This window comes from Pleurodeles waltl, chromosome 3_2, assembly GCF_031143425.1.
Source record: "Pleurodeles waltl isolate 20211129_DDA chromosome 3_2, aPleWal1.hap1.20221129, whole genome shotgun sequence".
Taxonomy (NCBI): domain Eukaryota; kingdom Metazoa; phylum Chordata; class Amphibia; order Caudata; family Salamandridae; genus Pleurodeles; species Pleurodeles waltl.
The window spans coordinates 41089086-41111603 of record NC_090441.1 but is presented as its reverse complement, the minus strand read 5'-3'; the positions used below and the strand labels follow the sequence as shown (position 1 = coordinate 41111603).

The window sequence follows — 22518 nt, the reverse complement described above, 5'->3', positions numbered from 1 at the left end:
ATGAGCCAAGATAAACAAAAAGGCCATCTACAACCGCAAAGCCAAGCTCTGTCTCCAAACTCCATTGTTCGAAGAAGCGCTCAGTCAGTCGGGGGGAATGGCAGTCCTGGTCTAAATCAAGAGCGTGGACGCATTCCCACTCCCGAGGCCACTTCTGAGAATGGTCATCCTTGAGGTCATGGGGCTTAGGTAAGTCTGAGAAGTCACAAAAAACATAAAAAGTTCAAGGACAGGTCTCCTCCATTCCGCCACTTCTACCACTCGGAGGCATGAGATCCTCAAGGCACCTATAGACCGCACAGTTGCTAGTCCCTCTTTGACTTTTTCCCTAAATGGACAAAGCTGTTACACCAACTTAATGTAGCCATGGAGGAGATTTTTGGTGCTGCACTGGATCTCTCTGAAGCACCACCGTGCCTTATGGATCCAGGGAAGCCTATACTTTGGTTACCATCAGTGGATCCTTACGTGATGCTGATTGTGCCCCTTGACTCACACAGCAGTCGACCCATTTCCTGATGTCTGCTCTGCCAGCTTCAGCTTCTGTGCCACTCTCAACACCGATTTAACATTATACCGAACCAGAATCTTATGACCTACAAAATGATATCAATTATGACAACCGGTCTGAGGATGATGGCCACATATTTGATGACATCTAGGATGCCAGTGGTCTGTACAGCCTCTACGATGCCAGTGGTCTGGACACTTTGCCAGACATTAATGTATCTTCACCTAATCCTGTGGCTACTAAGTAGTCCACCTCCTTTGCGACAATAATTCAGAGAGGAGCTGAAGGTTTAAGCCTTGCTTTGCCCACTCAAGAAGATAAAATCACTATGCTTACAAAGCTCCATAACACGACCAAGAACCTTTCGCCCCCTTTACTGAAGCCCTGATGGATATTCTGGTGGGCATCCGGGCCAAGCCAGGATCTTGCTCCTGGTGATCCAGACTCTCTTCTACAACATCCTACTTCAGAGAGCTTGGTGGTTCAGGCATATTCTAGTTGCCTGAATCCCAGTTCCTTTCCAACCACTCCACCCAACAAGGAATCCAAAAGACAGATTGTTCTGGCTTTTGCCAGGGTTAACACGGGTATTGCATCCAGTTAAGCTTATTTTTAATTCTAATTAAAACTATTTAAAGAGTAAACAGAAGATTTGGTGTTTGTTACAAACATTTGTCTTAAAATAAAGTGCTCCTGGATCCTGCAGTTTAGAGGGAGGACATATTCAGTGTTAAGAATATATAAACATTGCTGAGTTTAAGAAATAGGGTACATAAGAATACTTCATTAATTAAAAAGCTCAATAATTTGGACTTGTGTACAGTGAAAGTTTTCTCTAGCTTCACAGACCGAAACTGCAGTGCAAGGCCCCTTAATGCACTACACTTGCACAACACGTACTGCATATTCAGCATCAAAGAAAACTTAATTTACTTATGCTTAAACAGGTCTTCCGTGTGTAACCGCGTTGCAAACCTCTCTGACACATACAGAAGAGATAAGCACAGTTAGCAGTGTTGGATTCACTCACATAGGCATGGGACACAATCTGATAGTTTTAAGATTTTGACACAATTCCATCTAACCAGGAAATCATTATTCTAGTCTTACAGCCAAAACGTCAAGAATCTTTACTTGGGGAAACTCCACACAACTTGGATGTTTCAGGGATGCTTAATTTTGCTTTAAAAAATGACTGCCTTTAATAAGTGATATCCTTTTATCACCTGTGAACACAATGGCAAGGTTGACTATTGTCAGGTTGGTAGTCTCCTACTTATTCAAGGGCTAGAGCAGGGGTTCTTCCGCCTCAAAGACTTCATTCTCATTCCTCTAGAGTCAGTAAATCCTTACCCTTTGTAAGGTATTTTTCTAATGGTATATTTGTTGTGATGCTACATAGCCTACTACATATTCTTTTTTTAAGCACTGCTCACTGGGTGCACCTTCCTATAGGCATTACGCATTTACTCCAGAGATGAAGTATTTGGCAAGGAATCTTTCTATAGTCTGTGTTTGGAGCCCGTCCTGTAAATGCTTGCTTATATATTGCTTGTACAAGCATATGCTGTTTTCCCCCTCTGAACATTTTGGGGCCATAGAATTAGGCTTATCAACGTGGTGTATGGTGTGAAGGAGGGAGACCCTCTTGCAACTTCCTAGCTGGATGAGAACCTATGTTGAGTTGTAACTATACAAAACAGAAAACTCATGTTGCAACTGGGCTGGACGAATTGGTGACACACAAGTGTGAGGGAGACCTTTTACCAAAAGACATTGCGCTGCAAATCTGTCTCTTGGTCCCTTTGTACAGAGGTTTGTGCACAATTAATAGTTACACCCATTATTGAGCTGAGTTTCATTTGACAGCACCTTTAAGAGACGTTTCTTCTGGTCCCACTTGGAATACATACATCCTCAGTCTGTTGGAAGGAGATAGAGGCAGAACTAACAGTGCAGGAATCATCATAAAGGTAATGTTTGCTGTGTGATGATGGAGCTTTGGTTATTTGCCACTTTGCCGGGTTTGTGGATTGTGTTTATTATTTAAAGAATGAGCTTCCAAATAAATTTAAGATTGAATTGTTCTATTTATGCCATTTTATTTAGTGATTCTTCTAGCCTACATGAAGGGGAATGCAAATCTGTGCCGAGCCATTGTAAGAGCAGGTGCGCGTCTCGGAGATAACAATAATCAAGGGATTAACATTTTCAACTACCAAGTTGCTACCAAACAACTTCTTTTCAGGCTTCTAGGTAAGACATTGTTTTTGATATTTGAAATGTCATATTGCATGCACAGTAAAGGTAGCACACTCATTAAATATATGTATTTCTGGTAAATATTCAGACCTGCATAATTATCTCCTTTTGAGTCCTTCTAAGAGCCAAAATAGATCCAGGTCAATAGTTCCTAAGCCTCCATTGAACCTTGTCCTGCCCTGCAGATGTCGATCAGTTACCCACACATCTGTTTGTGACTTCTGGGTGCCAACCATGACTGCAAGTACTGTGATAGATAAAAGCTTCTGTTGGCTCCTGAAGGCGATCAGGGAAAAGGAAGCCAAACTGTATATGGCTGAACACAATAAATGAGACCGTTCTCACTCCAGATGAACATCGTCAGTTAAATTGAAGGACAACGTTTCCAAAAAGAAGCACAAGAAGTGTAAATGAGACTCCTCAAACTATACATGTTTTAGTTTGCAGGCCAGGGTGCATAGTCTGTGTCTACAGGACCCAACTTTGTTTTCCTCTTCTGAGGCTATTCTGATCCTGAAAAAAATGTGCCTTGCGTTCCCTGGGCCGTCTTTACATCCACAGCTGGTTGAGGTCTTTAAAGAGGCCATTCTGAAATCCTTAGTATGACTCTGCATCTCTTTAGTGTGCCTTTAGGCCCCATGGAGCCCTTAGAGCCCCTAGTAGAACCTTTGCTGGTGGGAACTTCTTTCACACCAGTTGACCCCACTCACAGTCTGCCTAATCTACGGTGCCTCTGCTCCTTTGCTGAAAGCATTGTTGGTTGTTGTGACACCAACCATCACCATTGATCCAGATTCCACTGCAGCCCACCGTTAGTGTGAATCCCCTCCTGTGTCACTAAATTGAGGCCCTGTGAAGATTTATCACCTGCTGCTCCACTGTCACAGCATCAGCCATTTGCCACAATGGAAGGCCCTTCTTGGTTGTGAATCTAATATAATTCAGATGAGGGTGATGATGAAAAAGCATATAACTTAATTCCTAACATTATACTGGTGCACTGGTGTTTACCTAGGCCACTACTGACTTCGACACCTCACCTGAATCTACTCTTGATTCTCCATATGTTACACTTGAGGACGTGGTCATGCCCCAAGCTGCAGGTGTGGTGGAACTTCCTCACAGAAAATAAAATCTAATTTGGTTTCGGATATGCTTCAGCTTGGTCCTGCTACTTCTGAGCTTCTGTTACTGTTAAAAAAGGCATCAGTGAACTCTATCTTGGCAGCTTGGTCTAAGCTGTTTTGGTCACATTATCTTCCCCATTACCCAACATCATATACTGACACCTGGTGACACAGTGACCAACACGGAGCTTGGTGTTACAGACCCCTACTTATAAAATCATTCCTAATTAATTCTCCTCTGTATAGCGAGGTGGCGGGCATTAAAATTGGCTCTTTACCCTTTGCTTTATTTGTTGCAAAAATCCTGAGTCTAAATTGATAGCACTCTGACCTTGTCACATCATATCTCAATGATAGTTGCCTTGTGTTTGTCTCTTTTTAAGGTTTTAAGGACATGTTTGCCTTTCTTGAAAGAAAATGGGGAAGAAAACTGTTTTGTATAGTCATTGACTCGCACCTAGATTATCCTTATTCATTTTAACTCGTTATCCAGGCTGACCAGAAAGCAGCAGCAAATATGATTTTGAAGGCCACTAGATCAGCCAAAGGCAACCATCCATTTGTAAAGGTTACATTAACTGCCTTTTAAACAGGATTCAGTTTAAGTCTCTTTATATCATGAGATGATCCACGGGTTTAGACAGCACTCCTGGCTGTTTTTCAGGATCCTGGGGGCTCCCACATGCATTCCTCAGAAGATGAAGAGGACTCTGCCACCATTGTTGATGACTAATTGTTTTTCCTCTGGAAAGAGAAATTCAGAGTGATGACTCTTGCTTAGGTCTTGTTGGCTGTGGACCACAAGGACTACTTGGTGTCCTTGGATGTGTAAGATACATACATGTGTCAATCATGCACTGTCACAGAAAATTCCTGCATCTAGAGGTGGGTTCCTCCCACATTCAATGGATGATGGATGTCATTCTGGTCGTGGCTGCCCTTCTTCAAAGTACATATACTCAGATCATTAGACTTGCTTCATCTCCTGGTGTTAGGACCAACATGTTGATCTTTTACTGGCAAAACTATCTCATGTTCTTTTGTTCTATCACTTGCCCAAAATGGTTTTGCCTTGGGCACAGTTATAGATTGTGATGCATTTCCTAAAAGGGATTTCACGTGTTTCCTCCCGATAATTTTATTATGCCTCAGTGGGACCTTAATCTGATCTTAACCTTCATTATGTGTGCATCCTTTGAGCTGCTTCATAGCTAGACTCCTTCGCCTCATAACATTTTGTTCCTCATTGTGATCAGTTCTATGTGTCACTGTAGCAAGCTGCAGGTCTTGTCGGTCTGTCCTCCATATACCACCTTCTTCCCAGACAAGCTAGTTCTTAAGAGACATGCATCCTTTCTCATAAAAGTCGTGTCACCCTTTCATGTGGGGCAGTCCATAATACCTCTGTTATTTTTTCTCCTACATCCATCAAAAGAAAAGTAGAAACTATATCATTTTGGACTTGGATCATGTCCTGCACACTGCATCGATGAGCATCTGTTTATTGCTTTCACCAATATGAAGAAAGGGACAACTGAAGAGGCTCTTAAACCAGTGGAATGTTTTCTACATTAAGCTGTGTTATTTTTTATTCCCTGGCTACGATTGTTTCGTCTGGAGGTCTCGGGGGTCATTCCACCTGAGTGAAGGCTTCAAATGCAGCTATAGCTTGGCTCTTCTTGTCCTGGACATCTGCCAGGCAACTTTATGGGCCTTCATCCATACTTTCATGAGGAACTACTGTATCTATTATGAGAGCAGGAATTCATGATATAAGTCCACTAAACAGACCCACATCTTTTTGGGAGGCACTGCTTTGATACTAATTCAAAAATTGAGACCAAAGAAGTATCCATTAGAAGAAAACTGTACTTACTTTTGGTAACGCTCTGTCTGGTGGATACTCTTTTTACCTGCAGTTTCCTTACCACCTCCCCGTTCAGTGGAGTGAACTTTCGAGAATCAATAAGCTTGCAAGATGAGTTCTGTCACTGCATGTTTGTGCATCATTTCTGTCAGTCAGCAGTCCACTTTTGAGGGTGTGCAAAAAAGGAGGAATGTGCAACACCTACATGCTACTCTGTGGCATGTCTGGGGTGACATGACACCATCTACTAGTAGGAAGGAGCTAGGGAAACTTTTGCAGATCCAGTCTAGCACCTGGAAGGATTCTTGGAGTAAACTGTTAAGTATCCAGTATGTTAAAGTTAACAGTGATTAATTTACATAGGCTTATTTACATCACATTTATAACAATGCTAGTCATTTACTTAAATTTACATTTATTTTGCTTATTTTTACAAAGCTTTGTAATTCGATGTTTATTTTTTGTTACTTTCACTATCAATACTTTTTTTTTAATCAAAGTGCATATTTAATTTAAACCATTACACCAGCAAACGTAAGAAAAACAGCAATATAATCGCAGTTCTGCAAAGCATCCATGATTAAATACATCTTAATGAGTTTATGTAAACAAGAAAACCCTGAATAAGAAAAAAGTGCATTTATTGAACATTAAAAGTATGTGAAAGTTCAAAATGTCTGTGCGTGACCTCAAAAATGCATTTTAAAAATACATCAGAGATGTTCATTGGCTTAATTATACAGGAAAATTCAAAGTGTCAGTGCATGGTCAAGTGCTTTTTTGGCCAAGCTTTGTTGTAGCAGCAAAGTTCTGTGAGGCTGGTGGACATGTCAGTTTTCGGCTGTCCATGTAGCATTGCAGACTAATGTGTTCCTCTGGCAATGTTCAGTTGTTATAGACATGCTGGACTGTTCTCCCATGTCATTGGCCGTGCTTGTCATTCTCAGCCGCTCCCCTGCCTCTTGCAGATGAAGACCTGGTACTCTATAGTTTAGAGGCTTGCAGCAACTGCAAAGCATCACAGAAACTGCATCTAAAGGTTGATTTTGAGTTTGGCTGGTTTACTTCAAGCCAGATGCATACTGCTAGTGTGTTATCATCTGCCAACCTAAATCTATGGCACATTTTTAAGAATGAACACTTTGTGGCAATTGGGTGTTTTGTCAAACCTAGCTCTAGGCTTAGTTGGGCTTGCGATGTATAGTTTGGAAGTCTATATATGGCCCAATAAGATTTAGCAATTATCAGATCCAAAAGCCTTGTCACCTTCGCTCCTATTATTTTGCAGCAATACAGGATAGCTGGGAGTAGTTTTGCCGCCATGGCCTTATGAAAGGGACACAAGATTTCCCCTTTGAAAGATTTTGACTTGGTGTTACAGCCAAAAGTTAGGGAGGCAGGCGGCTTTGGATTTCATTGTGTCCATGTGCGCAATAAAGGTGCCTCTATCGTTAAAAGATATACAGAGGTATTTGTATTTTGATTCGACTGATAATATGACCCCTTCTAACAGCCATACTCCAGATATTTTTATATTCTTGCTGAATTTTACCACTTGTGTTTTTGTAATTAATTTCTAATTTATGCAGCTCAGTGAACTTTGAGAGTGTGTCTAGAAGTTGTTGCAGACCTACAGGGGTCATGCTTATCAGAGAAAATTGCATGCTTGTAACATGTGAGTAAGGCAGTGACCCCCAAGGTTTGGTGGGTGATTGTTTATGAGGTGCAATTCTGTAAACAAGCTTGAACGGTGGGTGATAAAACGTAAGAGAGCGAGCACGCACCCTTGTTTCAATCCAGTGGTTGTATACATTTTCTGGGAAGGTTTTGAGCAATAGCCAAATTTAAAGCACAGCCAGGTTTCAGTATAAAGGAGTTGGATGGCTCTTATGATTTTCAGTGGTATCCAAAGGCTGGTAAGTTTTTCCCATAATAGATTTCAGGAGGACCCTGTTGAATGCTGCTTTGAAGTCAATGAAGCAGGCATATAAAGTTGATTTTGAGTTGAAAGCCTTCTCAATGAAAAGAGTCCAATCAGCAAGGTTGGATAAAGTTCCCTGGCCAGTGCAAAATCCTGCTTGATTCCATGGGATGAGCACCAGATTGTCCACTTATTCTTGCAGATCTTGCAGCACAAGGTTTGCATAATACTTGGAGTCGATATCAAGCAGGGCTATTGGGTGATAGTTTGCTGGATCGCTTCTGTGTTCACCTTTAAGAATTGGATGGATTACTGATCCATGCCAGGAATTTGGAACTGTTTGATGAAAGTTCACAGGACTGAAGTGAAGGCAAAGATTTTTTTTACACATAGTTTGGGATTAGTTTTGTACATGGCAGAAGGAAGTCCATTTGGACCTTTGGCACCATCACTTTGACTCCTCTGTATTATTGTTTCTGTTTGTTTTACATTCATTTCACCTTGCTCCCTCTTTAGCTGCTTTATCCCAGATTTTCCTGTGGCAATTCCTGCTACCTGGAGTGACAGCCTTCTCGCTCTGTCCAGGCTCTATCAAGGTCCTGCAAGTCAGGCTGTCTTGCAGGACGGATCTGAATCAGGAGGCGGCTGCAGCCTTATTGAGTCCCTTCCTGTGGTTGTGGAAGACCCTTCATGACTTGTTGATTAATGTTTTTGCAGGTATTGAGATCCCACCTGCTTGCTTATGTTTGCCCAGTAGACTACAGTGTTGTCATTATTTAGCACATGGATTATTTTCCTGAAGGCTGTAGTCCTTGGATTTGCATGTATGCTGCATGTTTGCCCAGAACATGTCTGAATGCTGTATCTTGGCCAGCCGTGAAGCCCGCTTGTACTCCCTGTGCAGTTTCCCGACTTTGTCTTCCTGTATTCCTGATATAGTGCCCTTTTTGCTGAGATTTCTTTTGACATCCATGGTGTGATTCTCTGTTTAGTAGTTAGCAGTAGGGAAGAGATTTCTTTATACCATGCCTTATTATCAGAAACCTGTAGTACTGCATCCCAGTCGGGACCCATCTGAAGTAAGTAATCAGAATTTGAGGCTACAGAGTGCCTCCTGTAGAACCAATGGGATTTCTAAGCATTGCGAGGGGGGGAATGGGGTGACTGCTTCTTGTCAGTCCTCGTATCACAATCAGCCGTTTTCCATACTAATGCGCTCCCCAAGGCTGGATTTCATGCAGTTGGTGCAGTCTGTTGTGACATTTTCTCTGAGTGTGCTGCCTCCAGAGACTCTGGAGCGATTGCTAGGGGAGTTGAGTAGCAGTACTTTTTAAGGTAGGAATGAATTCTGTACAGTTATTTTTTATTTAATGTTATAACTCCTTTGTTAAAAGCGTTCATTTTATTTATTATCTTTTTTTGTTTGAGAAATGTATCAAGAATGAGTTAAATAATGGAGAAAAGGTTGGGAAATAATTGAATTAGCAATATTTCATTAAATGTAGAAAATTCACTTAATATATTATAAGATGGTGTTCGATGGCATATGTTGCTGCAGATTCACATGTTTGGCACAGTCCGCTGCCTGGTGTTGGGCTCGGAGTATTACAAGTTGTTTTTCTTCGAAGAAGTCTTTTTGGTCACGGGACCGAAGGACTCCTCCCTCCTCGGCTCCATTGCGCATGGGCGTCGACTCCCTCTTAGATTGTTTTTTTCCGCTGTCGGGTTCGGACGTATTCCTTTTCGCTCCGTGTTTCGGTTCGGAAAGTTAGTCAGAATCTCGGAAGAAAGCGTCGGTATTGTTCCGTTCGGTATCGGGATAGTTAGGTACATCGACACCGATCATCGGAAGACTTTGGGATAGTTTCGATCCCCCATCGGGGCCTGATCGGCACGACCGCGTGCGACATCGAAGCCGATGGAACGGACCCCGTTTCGTTTCTGCCCAAAATGTCACAGTAAGTATCCTTATACAGATCAGCACTTGGTCTGTAACTTGTGCTTGTCCCCCGAGCACAAGGAGGATACCTGTGAAGCCTGTCGAGCCTTCCGGTCCAGAAAAACACTCCGGGACCGAACAGCCAGGCGTCAACAAATGGCGTCCACGTCGACAAAACAACGTCTCGACGAGGAAGAGGAAACATTCTCGGTTCCGGAATCAGAATCCGGAGACTCCGACGTCGAACAACAGCAACAAACTGTGAGTAAGACGTCGAAAAGTAAATCCATCGAAAAACCGAAAGCCCAGGGGACGCCACTGCCAACAGGCCATGGCTCGACCCATAAAACAGGCGACCCGTCGAAGGCGCCGAAAAAGGGCACGCCCATAGCGAAGACACCCGACTCCGGTCGAGGGACCGCCATGGAGCAACCTCGGAGCCGAGAAAGCGGCTCCGAGAGACAAAAACAAGATACCGGCACCGAAAAACATCGACACCGAGAATCCATGCCGAAAGGAACAAAAATTCTGTCGGTGCCGAAACCGAAAAAAGATTCTCTCTCGGCGCCGAAAAATACCACACCTTCATCCTACTCAGAGGAACAAGGAATAAGTGGCCAAATGCACAGATTTGGACAAGAGCTCCAAAGTGTAGAATCGGACTACACACAAAAGAGACTGTACATCCAGCACGACACAGGGAAGATATCAACCCTTCCCCCAATCATGAGGAAAAGAAGGATCGGACTTCCAAAGGATGACGCACAACCACAAGCCAAAGTGGTTAAAAAAGTCACGCCTCCGCCCTCTCCACCACAGGCATCGCCGGCACAAACACCGCCACAAATGCACTCACCAGCGCAAACTACCATAAGTCATGACGATCAGGATCAAGACGCTTGGGACCTGTATGACACCCCAGTGCCGGACAATGATCCCGAGTCATACCCCACAAAGCCGTCACCGCCAGAGGACAGTACCTCATACTCGCAACTGGTGGCTAGGGCAGCAGAATTCCACAATGTCCAACTGCATTCCGATCCTATAGAGGATGATTTTTTATTTAACACCCTCTCGGCTACACACAGCCAATATCAATGTCTCCCAATGCTACCAGGGATGTTACGGCACGCAAAACAAATTTTTGAAGAGCCCGTAAAATCAAGAGCCATCACCCCAAGGGTGGATAAGAAATACAAACCACCACCCACAGACCCAGTGTTTATTACTTCGCAGTTACCACCTGACTCCGTGGTAGTAGGGGCAGCTCGCAAAAGAGCAAATTCACATACATCTGGCGACGCCCCACCTCCGGACAAAGAAAGCCGAAAATTTGATGCGGCAGGGAAAAGAGTAGCATCACAGGCAGCCAACCAGTGGCGCATCGCAAATTCACAAGCGCTGCTGGCCAGATATGACCGAGCACACTGGGACGAGATGCAACTTCTCGTAGACCATCTTCCCCAGGAATACCAAAAAAGGGCGCAGCAAATAGTGGAAGAGGGACAAACGATCTCAAACAATCAAATCCGCTCTTCACTAGACGCAGCCGATACTGCAGCAAGAACAGTCAACACTGCTGTCACCATAAGGAGACACGCTTGGCTACGCACTTCAGGCTTCAAACCTGAAATCCAGCAGGCTGTCCTTAATATGCCCTTCAACGAGAAACAACTTTTTGGCTCTGAAGTGGATACAGCCATTGAAAAACTTAAAAAGGACACAGACACGGCCAAGGCCATGGGCGCACTCTACTCCCCGCAGAGCAGAGGCTCTTTCAGAAAAACTCCATTTAGAGGGGGGTTTCGTGGCCAACCCACAGACACCACCAGCCAACAAACAAGAACCACACCATATCAGGGTTCCTTCCAAAGGGGAGGTTTCAGGGGATATCGGGGGGGTCAATTCCCAAGGAGTAGGGGAAGATTCCAGACTCCAAAAACACCTCCACCTAAACAGTGACTTTCAAGTCACGCAACCCCTTCACTCAACACCAGTGGGGGGAAGACTAAGCCAATTCTACCAATCTTGGCAACAGATTACAACAGACAATTGGGTATTAGCAATAATCCAACATGGCTATTGCATAGAATTCCACAACTTCCCACCAAACATCCCCCCCAAAACACGCAAAATGTCACCACAACATTTAGAACTTTTAGGACTAGAAGTTCAAGCACTACTGCAAAAGGATGCAATAGAGTTAGTACCAGTACAACAAAAAAACACAGGAGTTTACTCCCTGTACTTTCTAATTCCAAAAAAAGACAAAACATTAAGACCAATATTAGATCTCAGGACACTAAATACCTACATCATATCGGACCATTTTCACATGGTCACACTACAAGACATCATTCCACTGCTCAAACAGCAAGATTACATGACCACATTAGACCTAAAGGATGCGTACTTTCATATACCAATACACCCTTCTCACAGAAAGTACCTACGGTTCGTATTCAAAGGAATACATTACCAATTCAAGGTGTTGCCATTCGGAATAACAACTGCACCAAGAGTGTTCACAAAATGTCTAGCAGTAGTAGCAGCACACATCAGGAGACAACAGATACATGTGTTCCCTTACCTAGACGATTGGCTAATCAAGACCAACACAGTAAAAAAATGCGCAAACGACACCACATTTGTCATACAAACCCTTCACAAACTGGGGTTTTCCATCAACTATACAAAATCACACCTAGAACCGTGTCAAACACAACAATATCTAGGAGCAACCATCAACACATCAAAAGGAATTGCCACTCCAAGTACACAAAGAGTGCAGGCATTCCACAAGGTAATAAGTGCTATGTTTCCAAACCAAAAGATACAAGCAAAACATGTGCTAAAACTTCTAGGCATGATGTCATCATGCATAGCCATTGTCCCAAACGCAAGACTACACATGCGACCCTTACAACAGTGTCTAGCATCACAATGGTCACAGGCACAGGGTCAACTTCAAAATCTGGTGTTGGTAGACCGCCAAACATACCTCTCGCTTCTATGGTGGAACAGCAAAAATTTAAACAAAGGGCGGACATTTCAGGACCCAGTGCCTCAATACGTTATAACAACAGATGCTTCCATGACAGGGTGGGGAGCACACCTCAATCACCACAGCATTCAAGGACAATGGGATATACACGAAACAAAATTTCATATCAATTACCTAGAACTGTTAGCAGTATTTCTAGCGTTAAAAGCCTTCCAACCCATAATAACACACAAATACATTCTTGTCAAAACAGACAACATGACAACAATGTATTATTTAAACAAACAAGGAGGAACACATTCAACACAATTGTGCCTCCTAACACAAAGAATTTGGCAGTGGGCGATTCACAACAACATTCGCCTAATAGCACAATTTATTCCAGGAATACAAAACCAACTAGCAGACAACCTTTCGCGAGACCACCAACAAGTCCACGAATGGGAAATTCACCCCCAAGTTCTGAACAAGTACTTTCAAATTTGGGGAACACCCCAGATAGATTTGTTCGCAACAAAAGAAAACTCAAAATGCCAAAACTTCGCATCCAGGTACCCACACCGCGAATCACAAGGCAATGCTCTATGGATGAGTTGGTCAGGGATATTTGCGTACGCTTTTCCCCCTCTCCCTCTCCTTCCATATCTAGTAAACAAGTTGAGTCAAAACCAACTCAAACTCATACTGATAGCACCCACATGGGCAAGACAACCTTGGTATACAACTCTACTAGACCTTTCACTAGTACCGCATGTCAAACTACCCAACAGGCCAGATCTGTTAACACAACACAAACAACAGATCAGGCATCCAAACCCAGCATCATTGAATCTGGCAATTTGGCTCCTGAAATCCTAGAATTCGGACACTTAGACCTCACACAAGAATGCATGGAGGTCATAAAACAAGCTAGAAAACCTTCCACTAGACACTGCTATGCATCTAAGTGGAAAAGATTTGTTTACTACTGCCATGCCAATCAAATACAACCATTACATGCCTCTACTAAAGACATAGTAGGATACTTACTACATTTGCAAAAAGCAAATCTCGCTTTTTCATCTATAAAAATACACCTCGCAGCAATATCTGCTTACCTACAAACTACTCATTCATCGTCTCTATTTAGAATACCAGTTATTAAAGCATTCATGGAAGGGCTAAAAAGAATTATACCACCAAGAACACCACCAGTTCCTTCATGGAATCTTAACATCGTCTTAACAAGACTCATGGGTCCACCTTTCGAACCCATGCATTCCTGTGAAATGCAATATCTAACCTGGAAGGTCGCATTTCTCATTGCAATCACATCCCTCAGAAGAGTAAGTGAAATACAGGCATTTACCATACAAGAACCATTTATTCAAATACACAACAATAAAATAGTTCTAAGAACAAATCCAAAATTTCTGCCAAAAGTAATCTCACCATTCCATTTAAATCAAACAGTAGAATTGCCAGTGTTCTTCCCACAACCAAATTCTGTGGCTGAAAGGGCACTACATACATTAGACATCAAAAGAGCACTAATGTATTACATTGACAGAACAAAGCTAATCAGGAAAACAAAACAACTGTTCATAGCTTTTCAAAAACCACACATAGGAAATCCAATCTCTAAACAAGGCATTGCTAGATGGATAGTCAGATGCATTCAAACATGCTATCTTAAAGCCAAAAGAGAATTGCCTATTACACCAAAGGCACACTCAACCAGAAAGAAAGGTGCTACAATGGCCTTTCTAGGAAACATTCCTATGAGCGAAATATGTAAGGCTGCAACCTGGTCTACGCCTCATACGTTTACTAAACACTACTGTGTAGAGGTACTAAATGCACAACAAGCTACAGTGGGCCAAGCTGTACTAAGAACATTATTCCAAACTACTTCAACTCCTACAGGCTAAACCACCGCTTTTAGGGGAGGTAACTGCTTTATAGTCTATGCCAAACATGTGTATCTGCAGCAACATATGCCATCGAACTAAAAATGTCACTTACCCAGTGTACATCTGTTCGTGGCATTAGTCGCTGCAGATTCACATGTACCCTCCCACCTCCCCGGGAAGCCTGTAGCCGTTTAGAAGTAGATCATAAATCTTAAACATCTGAACATTTGTAAATAATTATTAGAAACTCTTAACGTACATACATATTCACTCCATTGCATGGGCACTATTTATACCAAACAACTCCATCCTCACCCTCTGCGGGGAAAACAATCTAAGATGGAGTCGACGCCCATGCGCAATGGAGCCGAGGAGGGAGGAGTCCTTCGGTCCCGTGACCAAAAAGACTTCTTCGAAGAAAAACAACTTGTAATACTCCGAGCCCAACACCAGGCAGCGGACTGTGCCAAACATGTGAATCTGCAGCGACTAATGCCACGAACAGATGTACACTGGGTAAGTGACATTTTCAATATAATATAAGATAGTAATCTCATTCGAAAGCATTAGGTATAATAAAATTCAAATAACGTTCCAATTTTAATTGACATTTATTTTGTTAAATATATTTGAATACATTTCATTCTATTTATGAACAGATTGCAAAGGGTGGGTAGTAATTTAAATGGAATACATTCATTATATTGTATTTTACAAGCAAAATTCATAATCATCAGCAGAAAAAAGACCCTCAATCAGTCAGGATTTATAAAGCGCGGCTAATCACCCGATAGGGTATCCAGCCGCTTGCAGGAGGCTTATTCGAACAGCCAGGTCTTGAGGGCCATTTGGAATTCTGGAAGTGAGGTGATGATCCAGAGGTGTGTGGGGAGGCTGTTCTAGGTTTTTGCTGCAACATGAGAGAAGGAGTGTCCTCCACTTCTGCTTCGGGAGATGCAGGGAGTATAAGCAAGTGAAATGGAGGCAGAGCGTAGTCTTCTCGACGGTTGGTGGAAGTTCAGGTGGTGGTTAGTGTACCCAGGTCCTTGGTTATGTAAAGTCCTGTGTGCGTGGGTCAGCTGCATGAATTGGCATCTCTTCCGTACGGGGAGACAGTGGAGTTGCCTGAGGAGGGTGTGATGTTGGTTGTCTGGGAAGGCCAAAGATGAGTCTGGCTGTGGCGTTCTGTATTGTCTGAAGTCTCTGCAGGATGTGCGTGGCCATTCCTACATAGAGGGCATTGCTGTAGTCCAGTCTGCTGGTGATGAGGGACTGTGCCATGGTGTGTCTCATGTGTAGAGGTAGCCACTTAAAGATCTTACGTAGCATACGCAAAGTGAGGAAGCAAGCGAAGGAGTCTGCGTTGTTCTGTGATTTCATGGTGAGCTTGTTGTCAGTGTTAATTCCGAGATTTCGGGCGTGGTTGGAGGAAGTAGATGTGGATCCTAGGTCTGATGGCCACCAGGAGTCGTTTCATGTGTTGCTTCTGTTGCCAAAGATCAGTAATTCCGTCTGTGTAGGAAATTATGTTGAGACCATGGGATCTGACAGTATTGGCCAGCGGGGTCATATATGCGTTGAAGAGCATGGGGCTGAGTGATGAGCCCTAGGGGACACTGGAGATAAAAGGTGGGAGGGTAGATCTTTTGTGCTCTTCCAGTGAGGAAGGAAGTGATCCATCTGAGCGCGTCCCCCTGTGATGCCGATGTGATGGAGTCTTTCGATCAGCATGTTGTGGGATACGGTGTTGACGGCTGCTGAGAGGTCGAGGAGGATCAAAGCTGCTGTTTGTCCTTGGTCGAGGAGGGTTCGAATGTTGTCTGTGGCTGTGATCAGGGCAGTTCGGTCCTGTGATTGCTGCAGAAGGCATCGAGTAGTTGGTTCTGCTCCAGGTATGTCATAAGTTGCTTGTTGATGATCTTTTCCAGTACCTTCACTGGGAATGAGAGCAGGGAAGTGTTTGGGTTAGCTGGTGTCGGTGGAAGGTTTTTTGAGTAGTGACCTGACTTCTGCACATTTCTAGGCATCAGGAAATGTTGCGGTGTTGATAGAGGTGTTGAACAGGGTGGTGAATTCCTGGCCGATCCTTTGGTTTCCAAGGTTGAAGATGTAGTGCGGGCATGGGTCTGTGGGATTTCCCGCGTGCATGGATTTCATGGTGGAGGTGATGTCCTGGGTGGAGAGGACATTCCAGGTGGTCAGTATGTGGTTTGTGTCAAATACGGTTGTGGCGTATCTGTCAAGAAAGTCCGTAGGTGTGGATTGGGGTTCGAAGTTTCTGTATATGTTTGCGATCTTGCCATGGAAGAAGTGGGCAAGGTTGTCACACAGCTCCTGTGAGGGTGTGATGTTGTTTTCGCTGATAGCCGGGTTGGAGAATGCCTTAACAATGTTGAAAGGTTCCTTGGTGGTGTTGGCGCTGGTTTCGATGCATGTGGCAAGGACTGTCTTCTTTGTTGCCCTCAGCAGGCGGTGGTACAGGTTGAGGGAGGTCTTGAACCATAAAAGCACATACAAAGACAAAAGTAATCAACTTCTTAATACAAAACTAATACAAATAAACCAGTCACTTGCAGATAAAATACGTATTTCAGGGAAAAATAAATAGTTTAAGACTATAAAATACATTTAAAACTGTATTGAATTACAAAGTTTAACAAGTAATTTTAAAAATACACCCATTTGTTATCATAATTCTTGTCTACCTAATGTCTGCAAAAAAAGGTACACAGCTCTACAGCTCTTTATCTTGGCCTTTCTGGCCACTGGCATGAGCAGGCCTTTGGATCTTTTTCTTTAATACCTGCAGAAAAACAGAAAGTGCAACAAAGTATGATCACATCTTTCGTCGCAAGGATAGCAACTGATGGTGAAAGCATCATACTGACCTAGAGGAGAACACAGTTTCCATCTGATGGAACTAAGGCGAAATCTAGTAATGAGTGGTCTATCCCAAAGGTGGTTGACCCACTCCAAGTATGGCTCAGTCCCAGGGCTCATTTGGATCACCACATAGCTTATGAAGACACATAAATAGGACCGGGGCAGCGCCCTGTACCTTACCCTTTTTTAACAGAAAGTTGTCCTTCACCCACCTCTTTTTTTCTGTAAACATATATTTTATTGCAGTTTCAGTCGTCTAATTATCATGCAATGATGCAGCCATTTTGTTTCAATACAGTGGTTCAACTCTATCCATTCATTTCTGATTCTCTACTAAACTGGGACCCTAAGATCTCACCCAACTTCCCCCTCTTTGTCCACCCCAACTTCTCCCTCCCCCCTTTAGTGAGTCAAATTTTGTAATGCGGGATGAGCATTGTTCCTTGAGGTCAGATACGTACTTCCTCTTCTTGTGTGTGGTAGTGTCAGGTTCCCTATCAGTAAAAATGTCCGCCAACAGGTGGGGTGGAATTTGGCCCCTACAGTCTGTTATTCAGTCATTCATTCATTCAGGAGGCCTGGGCAGTCAGGATCTCCTCCTCCAATGCCTCCATTACTGCCTCCCATCCCTGTGCTATTTCTGGTGGTCTCATACCTCTTTTGATCTCTCTGAGAAGAACATTTCCCTCTCTTCTAGCCCGTTTTTTCAATTCCCTTTTCCATTGGGATATCCTTGGTCCCATTGGATTATTCCAGGTCATTGCAATTTCCCTCTTAGCCAGCACGTATTCCAAGTCCTGAAATTTGCCAGTAACTTTCGTTTTGGACGTATGTGGAAACCACCCGAGTAAGCAATGGCCTATTGTACAGGGAATCTCCTTGTCTATCACTCTTGCCACTGACTGAGTCACCGCCCCCCAGAACGTCACTAGAATTGGGCAATCCCAAAACATGTGCCTGAATTCTGCTCCAAGCAACCCGCACCTAGGGCATTTTGCTCCGTCCGTTCCAAAGTGCTTGTTGATCCGACCAGGGATTACATAAGCCTGATGCAGCACATAAAAGTTAATGAGCTTAAATCTAGCTTTTCTAGTCATCTTGGGGAAGCCCTCCAGTATGTGCTCCCATGCTTTGTCAGGAATATCGGTGCCCAGATCATTCTCCCAGTTTAGTCTAAGTTGGGTCAGTGGAAGGGTCTTATCGGCCCGTATCCTGCCATATAGATTTGTCACCGCTTTGAGCTTACTTGCGGAGTTCCCCAGGTAGGTACAAGTTGTCTGCGTTGGGGGCTCTCTCAATCCCTCCCGCCAGTGCCGCCGAATACTAGCAGTAAGTGAGCCGTAGAGTAGATAATGACCCCTCGGTAAATCAAACTTCGCTATAAGGTCTTCAAATCTTGTCATTGTCAGCTCTGTAAACAGTGCTCCAACAGTCTGAATCCACGCCGCAACCCAGGTTTGGAGCCCCTCCCAGCCACTCCGATGCGGTAATGCCAGTAAAGACAACAGAGGCAGCTCCGGGCAGTAGGGCGTCTTTATCTTATTTTCACGTAAACAGCTTATCCAGCACTAAATCAAAATTTTAAATTCAAGGGAGTCCCCCGTCTTGCCGCCTCTGCTCCCCAACAACACCTCCATTAACCTTGGTCCACGGAGGGGTGAATGGTTTCACTAGTGCCTCAGGGTCTGTTCTGCTTGCTATCCACTGTGTAAGCCATTGGAGCTGTGCTGCGAAGTAATAGGCTTCAAAGTCGGGGACCGCCAGCCCTCCATCTGTGGACTGCCTCTGGAGTTTGGCCAATGCCACTCTTCTTCATCTGCTACCCCACAGGAATGCTATGACTATTGCCTCCAATTCCCTAAAGGTTGCCCTGGGCATTCACACCAAAAGACTGTAAAGTGATATAGTAGCCTAGGCAGGACTACCATTTTTAGAAGCGCTACCCCACCTGCTACAGACAATGGCAATTTTTGCCAAAACGCCATATTGGTCCTGACGGGCTGTAATGTTCTTCCTACATTACCCTCCAGGATGTCCTGCGGGTCGTGTTACACCTTAACTCCCAAATAAGAAAGGCATTGTGACTCCCACTTGACCATACCTAGTCCAATAGGGGGCGCTGCCGCAGGTCCCAACGCAAACAACCTGGTATTGTCCCAGTTTACCCCCGAATGTGTACTGAACTGTGAGAGCATTAGCTGTGCCTGAGGCAGATCTCTATGCGTATCCCCCAACAAAAATTTTGCAGGTCGTCGCCATATAAGGCAATTTGGTGTCTCCCCCCCCTCCTGGACCTACTCCCTGACCTCGCGCTGCATTTGCCAGCGGCTCCATCGCCAACTCAAAGAGCAACGGAGACAGGGGCCAGCCCTGTCTAGTGCCTCGTTCCACCACATAGCTTTCTGATATTATCCGTCCGGTGCGCACTCTGGCTGTCAGTTTGGTATACATTAACTGCACCCATGCAATATATTCAGGACCCAGACCCAGCCTGGCCATCACTGCATAAAAGAACCCCCTCTCTAGGCTGTCGAAGGCCTTCTCGATATCTACAAGCAGCACCTCAGCCATCATATCATCATGAGCGGGGTCCTTCAAGACTGCTAACAACTGGCGTATATTATCTGCTGGGTTTCGACCAGGGATAAAACATGCCTGATCAGGGTGTATCAGTTTTGTCATATGTGGGAGGAGCCTTGTTGCCAAAATCTTACTGAGGATCTTGTAGTCCAAATTTAACATGGATCAAGGTCGGTAAGCGCCGCACTCTGTAGACTTTTTACCAGGTTTTTAGCAGCGGCACCACTATTGCCTCTCATGCCGTCACCGGTAGTACTCCCAGTTCCTTGGCGGCCTTATAGAGGGACTCTAGCCTTGGAGCCAGTGGTTCTGCGTATGTAGCATAAAACTCAACTGGGAAACCATTCGTCACCCGGTGTCTTTCCCCTGGCCAACTTCTTGATGGCCCCCTTGATTTCCTGCAGGGTGATGGCCTCTCCCAACTGCCCTGCAGTGTCAGGTGTTAGTGATGTGAGTTGCATCTGGGCCAGGTAGGCCTCAGTGGATTTCCTTTCACATTGGAGGGTACTTTTATATAATCGCTCATAGTAGGTTAGGAGATGCATGTTAATTTGTTCCTGTCCATAAATGCAGTCCCCCGGTCTGTTTTCATTTCCAGTATGATTGAGCCTCTCTGGGTCAGCGATACCACCCGTGCCAGCATCCGGCCTGCTTTGTCCCTCTCCCTGTGGGCTCTTGTGATATAATTCCTATAGTCGAGGCAGCAAAGACGTTCCACGCACTCTGTTACTGTTTCTTATGGTGTGCTGCAAGTTTGGATTCTCCGGCCTATTCTTTTCAGCCACTCTCAGTTTATCCTCTGCCTCCATGCTGTCTCCAAGCAGTGTTCTACGAACCCCCACCGCTCCCGCTATACACCTTCCTCTCTTCACCACCTTAAAAGCATCCCATTCTATCAAAGGATTGCTGGTTGTGGCCTCATTATCCGTAAAAAAAATTGAGTAATTTGCTGTTTCAACTCCCCCTGATATTGTACGTCCTCTAATGATTCTGGTTTCAGTTTCTATGTGGGGATATGGGGGAGGGGCAGACCCCACTTCAGTGGTAACAAGAGTGGGTTATGATCTGAAATAGTGCGAGCCAAGTATTCAGCATTATGTATATGTGGGAATACATCCAGTGTGCACAAGAATGCATCTAGCCGGAAATGGAGCTCATGCAAATAAGAGAAGTACGAGTAGTCCCCGGTATCTGGGTGCAACTTACGCCACGCATCTACCAGGCCCCAATGTGACTGCCAGGATGTAAACTGCTGTGCCACTCTAGTTAGCGGAGAATCGTGCAAAGGGGGGTGTGAGCGGTCTTTGGTGAGGTTTGCCACACAGTTGAAGTTCCACCCCCTCCCCCGCCAGAACCAAGGGATGTTGCAGGTATGTGGCCAGGAGGCCTGATAGGCGTGTAAAGAACACACCTTGTTCCGAGTTAGGTGCAGAAACATTAATCATTGCTAACTCCCTGCCCTCCAGTCTCCCCCGAACTGCCACAAATCAGTAAGACTATCCAATAACTAGAAGTGGACCCCAACCCGTATCCATATGAAGGTCCCTCTAGCAAAGGCAGAATATGTAGTATAGTATATCTGGCCCCTCCACTGTTTCTGTATAGCTTTCCCCTCTGCTTGTGTTAAGTGCGTTTCCTGGAGCATTACTACCTGGATCCCCCTCCTCTGTAAGTATGAAAAAACCTTATACCTCTTGACCATCGTGTGCATGCCCTGGACATTCCACAAAAGGAGTTTATATGAATCTAATGTAGCCAGACCTTTGTGTCGTCCATAGTTGTTCCTGCACCCAACTCGATACCATAATCAACAATAACCGTAATCTCCCACGCCGCTTCTCCAGCTCCATTGCTACCAATCCCTGTGACTCACATTGGCCAGTAATCTTAACCCAACAGTTAATTTCCCAACTCCCCATGCCCAGGACAAAAGCTTGAACGTCTCTCATCCAAACTCGAACAGTTACTTCAGCTAGTCTACCGAAACTGGGGACGGTCCTCCAGTTCTCTGAGAGGAATATGCCACTTTGTCTCCCCCATCTCCCTGTCTGCTAAGCCTGAGGGTGTTTTGGGGGCCCAGTCCCCCTCCTGCAGGTTCGGCCATCTCCAGCCGCGTTGTCAGCCACAGCAGGGGAGAGAGTATGATTCTTGGCAGTCGTTCAATGTCTGTGCTGGGCCCCCAAAATAAGTCCAGAGCTGTGCAGCTCAAATGAAGCAGTCCGACGTCCCTGGAGTCACCTCTGGTCCCGACCCATCTGATGCGTGCGATGAGTCTGAATCCTGATCCGATCCTGAGTGTTCAAGCTCCTCATCTGCCCGCAGGTGAGAGCCGAAGTCTGATCCGCTTAGCGATGCCACTGCTTCCATTGCTTTCTGATGTTCTTTTTGCATCTCTTTATTGGAGGGACTCCCCAATTTGCGATTCCTGCTATGCCTGATTCCCTTTTGGCGTCACGGTTGCGGGTCCTCTGCCAGATGGTCCTTCTCTGATGATGCCTAAGTCAATCCACTGCCACACTTCGTCAGCTGTGG

At 44.6% G+C, this 22518-nt stretch overlaps 1 protein-coding gene across 3 annotated transcripts in view; it reads left to right on the top strand.

Moving 5' to 3' along the window:
* The window catches only part of ANKFY1 (ankyrin repeat and FYVE domain containing 1), a 526918-nt gene that overhangs the window by 454898 nt on the left and 49502 nt on the right, over positions 1–22518 (top strand). For all 3 annotated transcript variants that reach the window (XM_069226693.1, XM_069226694.1, XM_069226695.1), the window contains exon 23: positions 2621–2767. In XM_069226693.1, coding sequence (XP_069082794.1) covers positions 2621–2767 — 147 coding nt within the window. The remainder of the gene's footprint in view (positions 1–2620; positions 2768–22518) is intronic.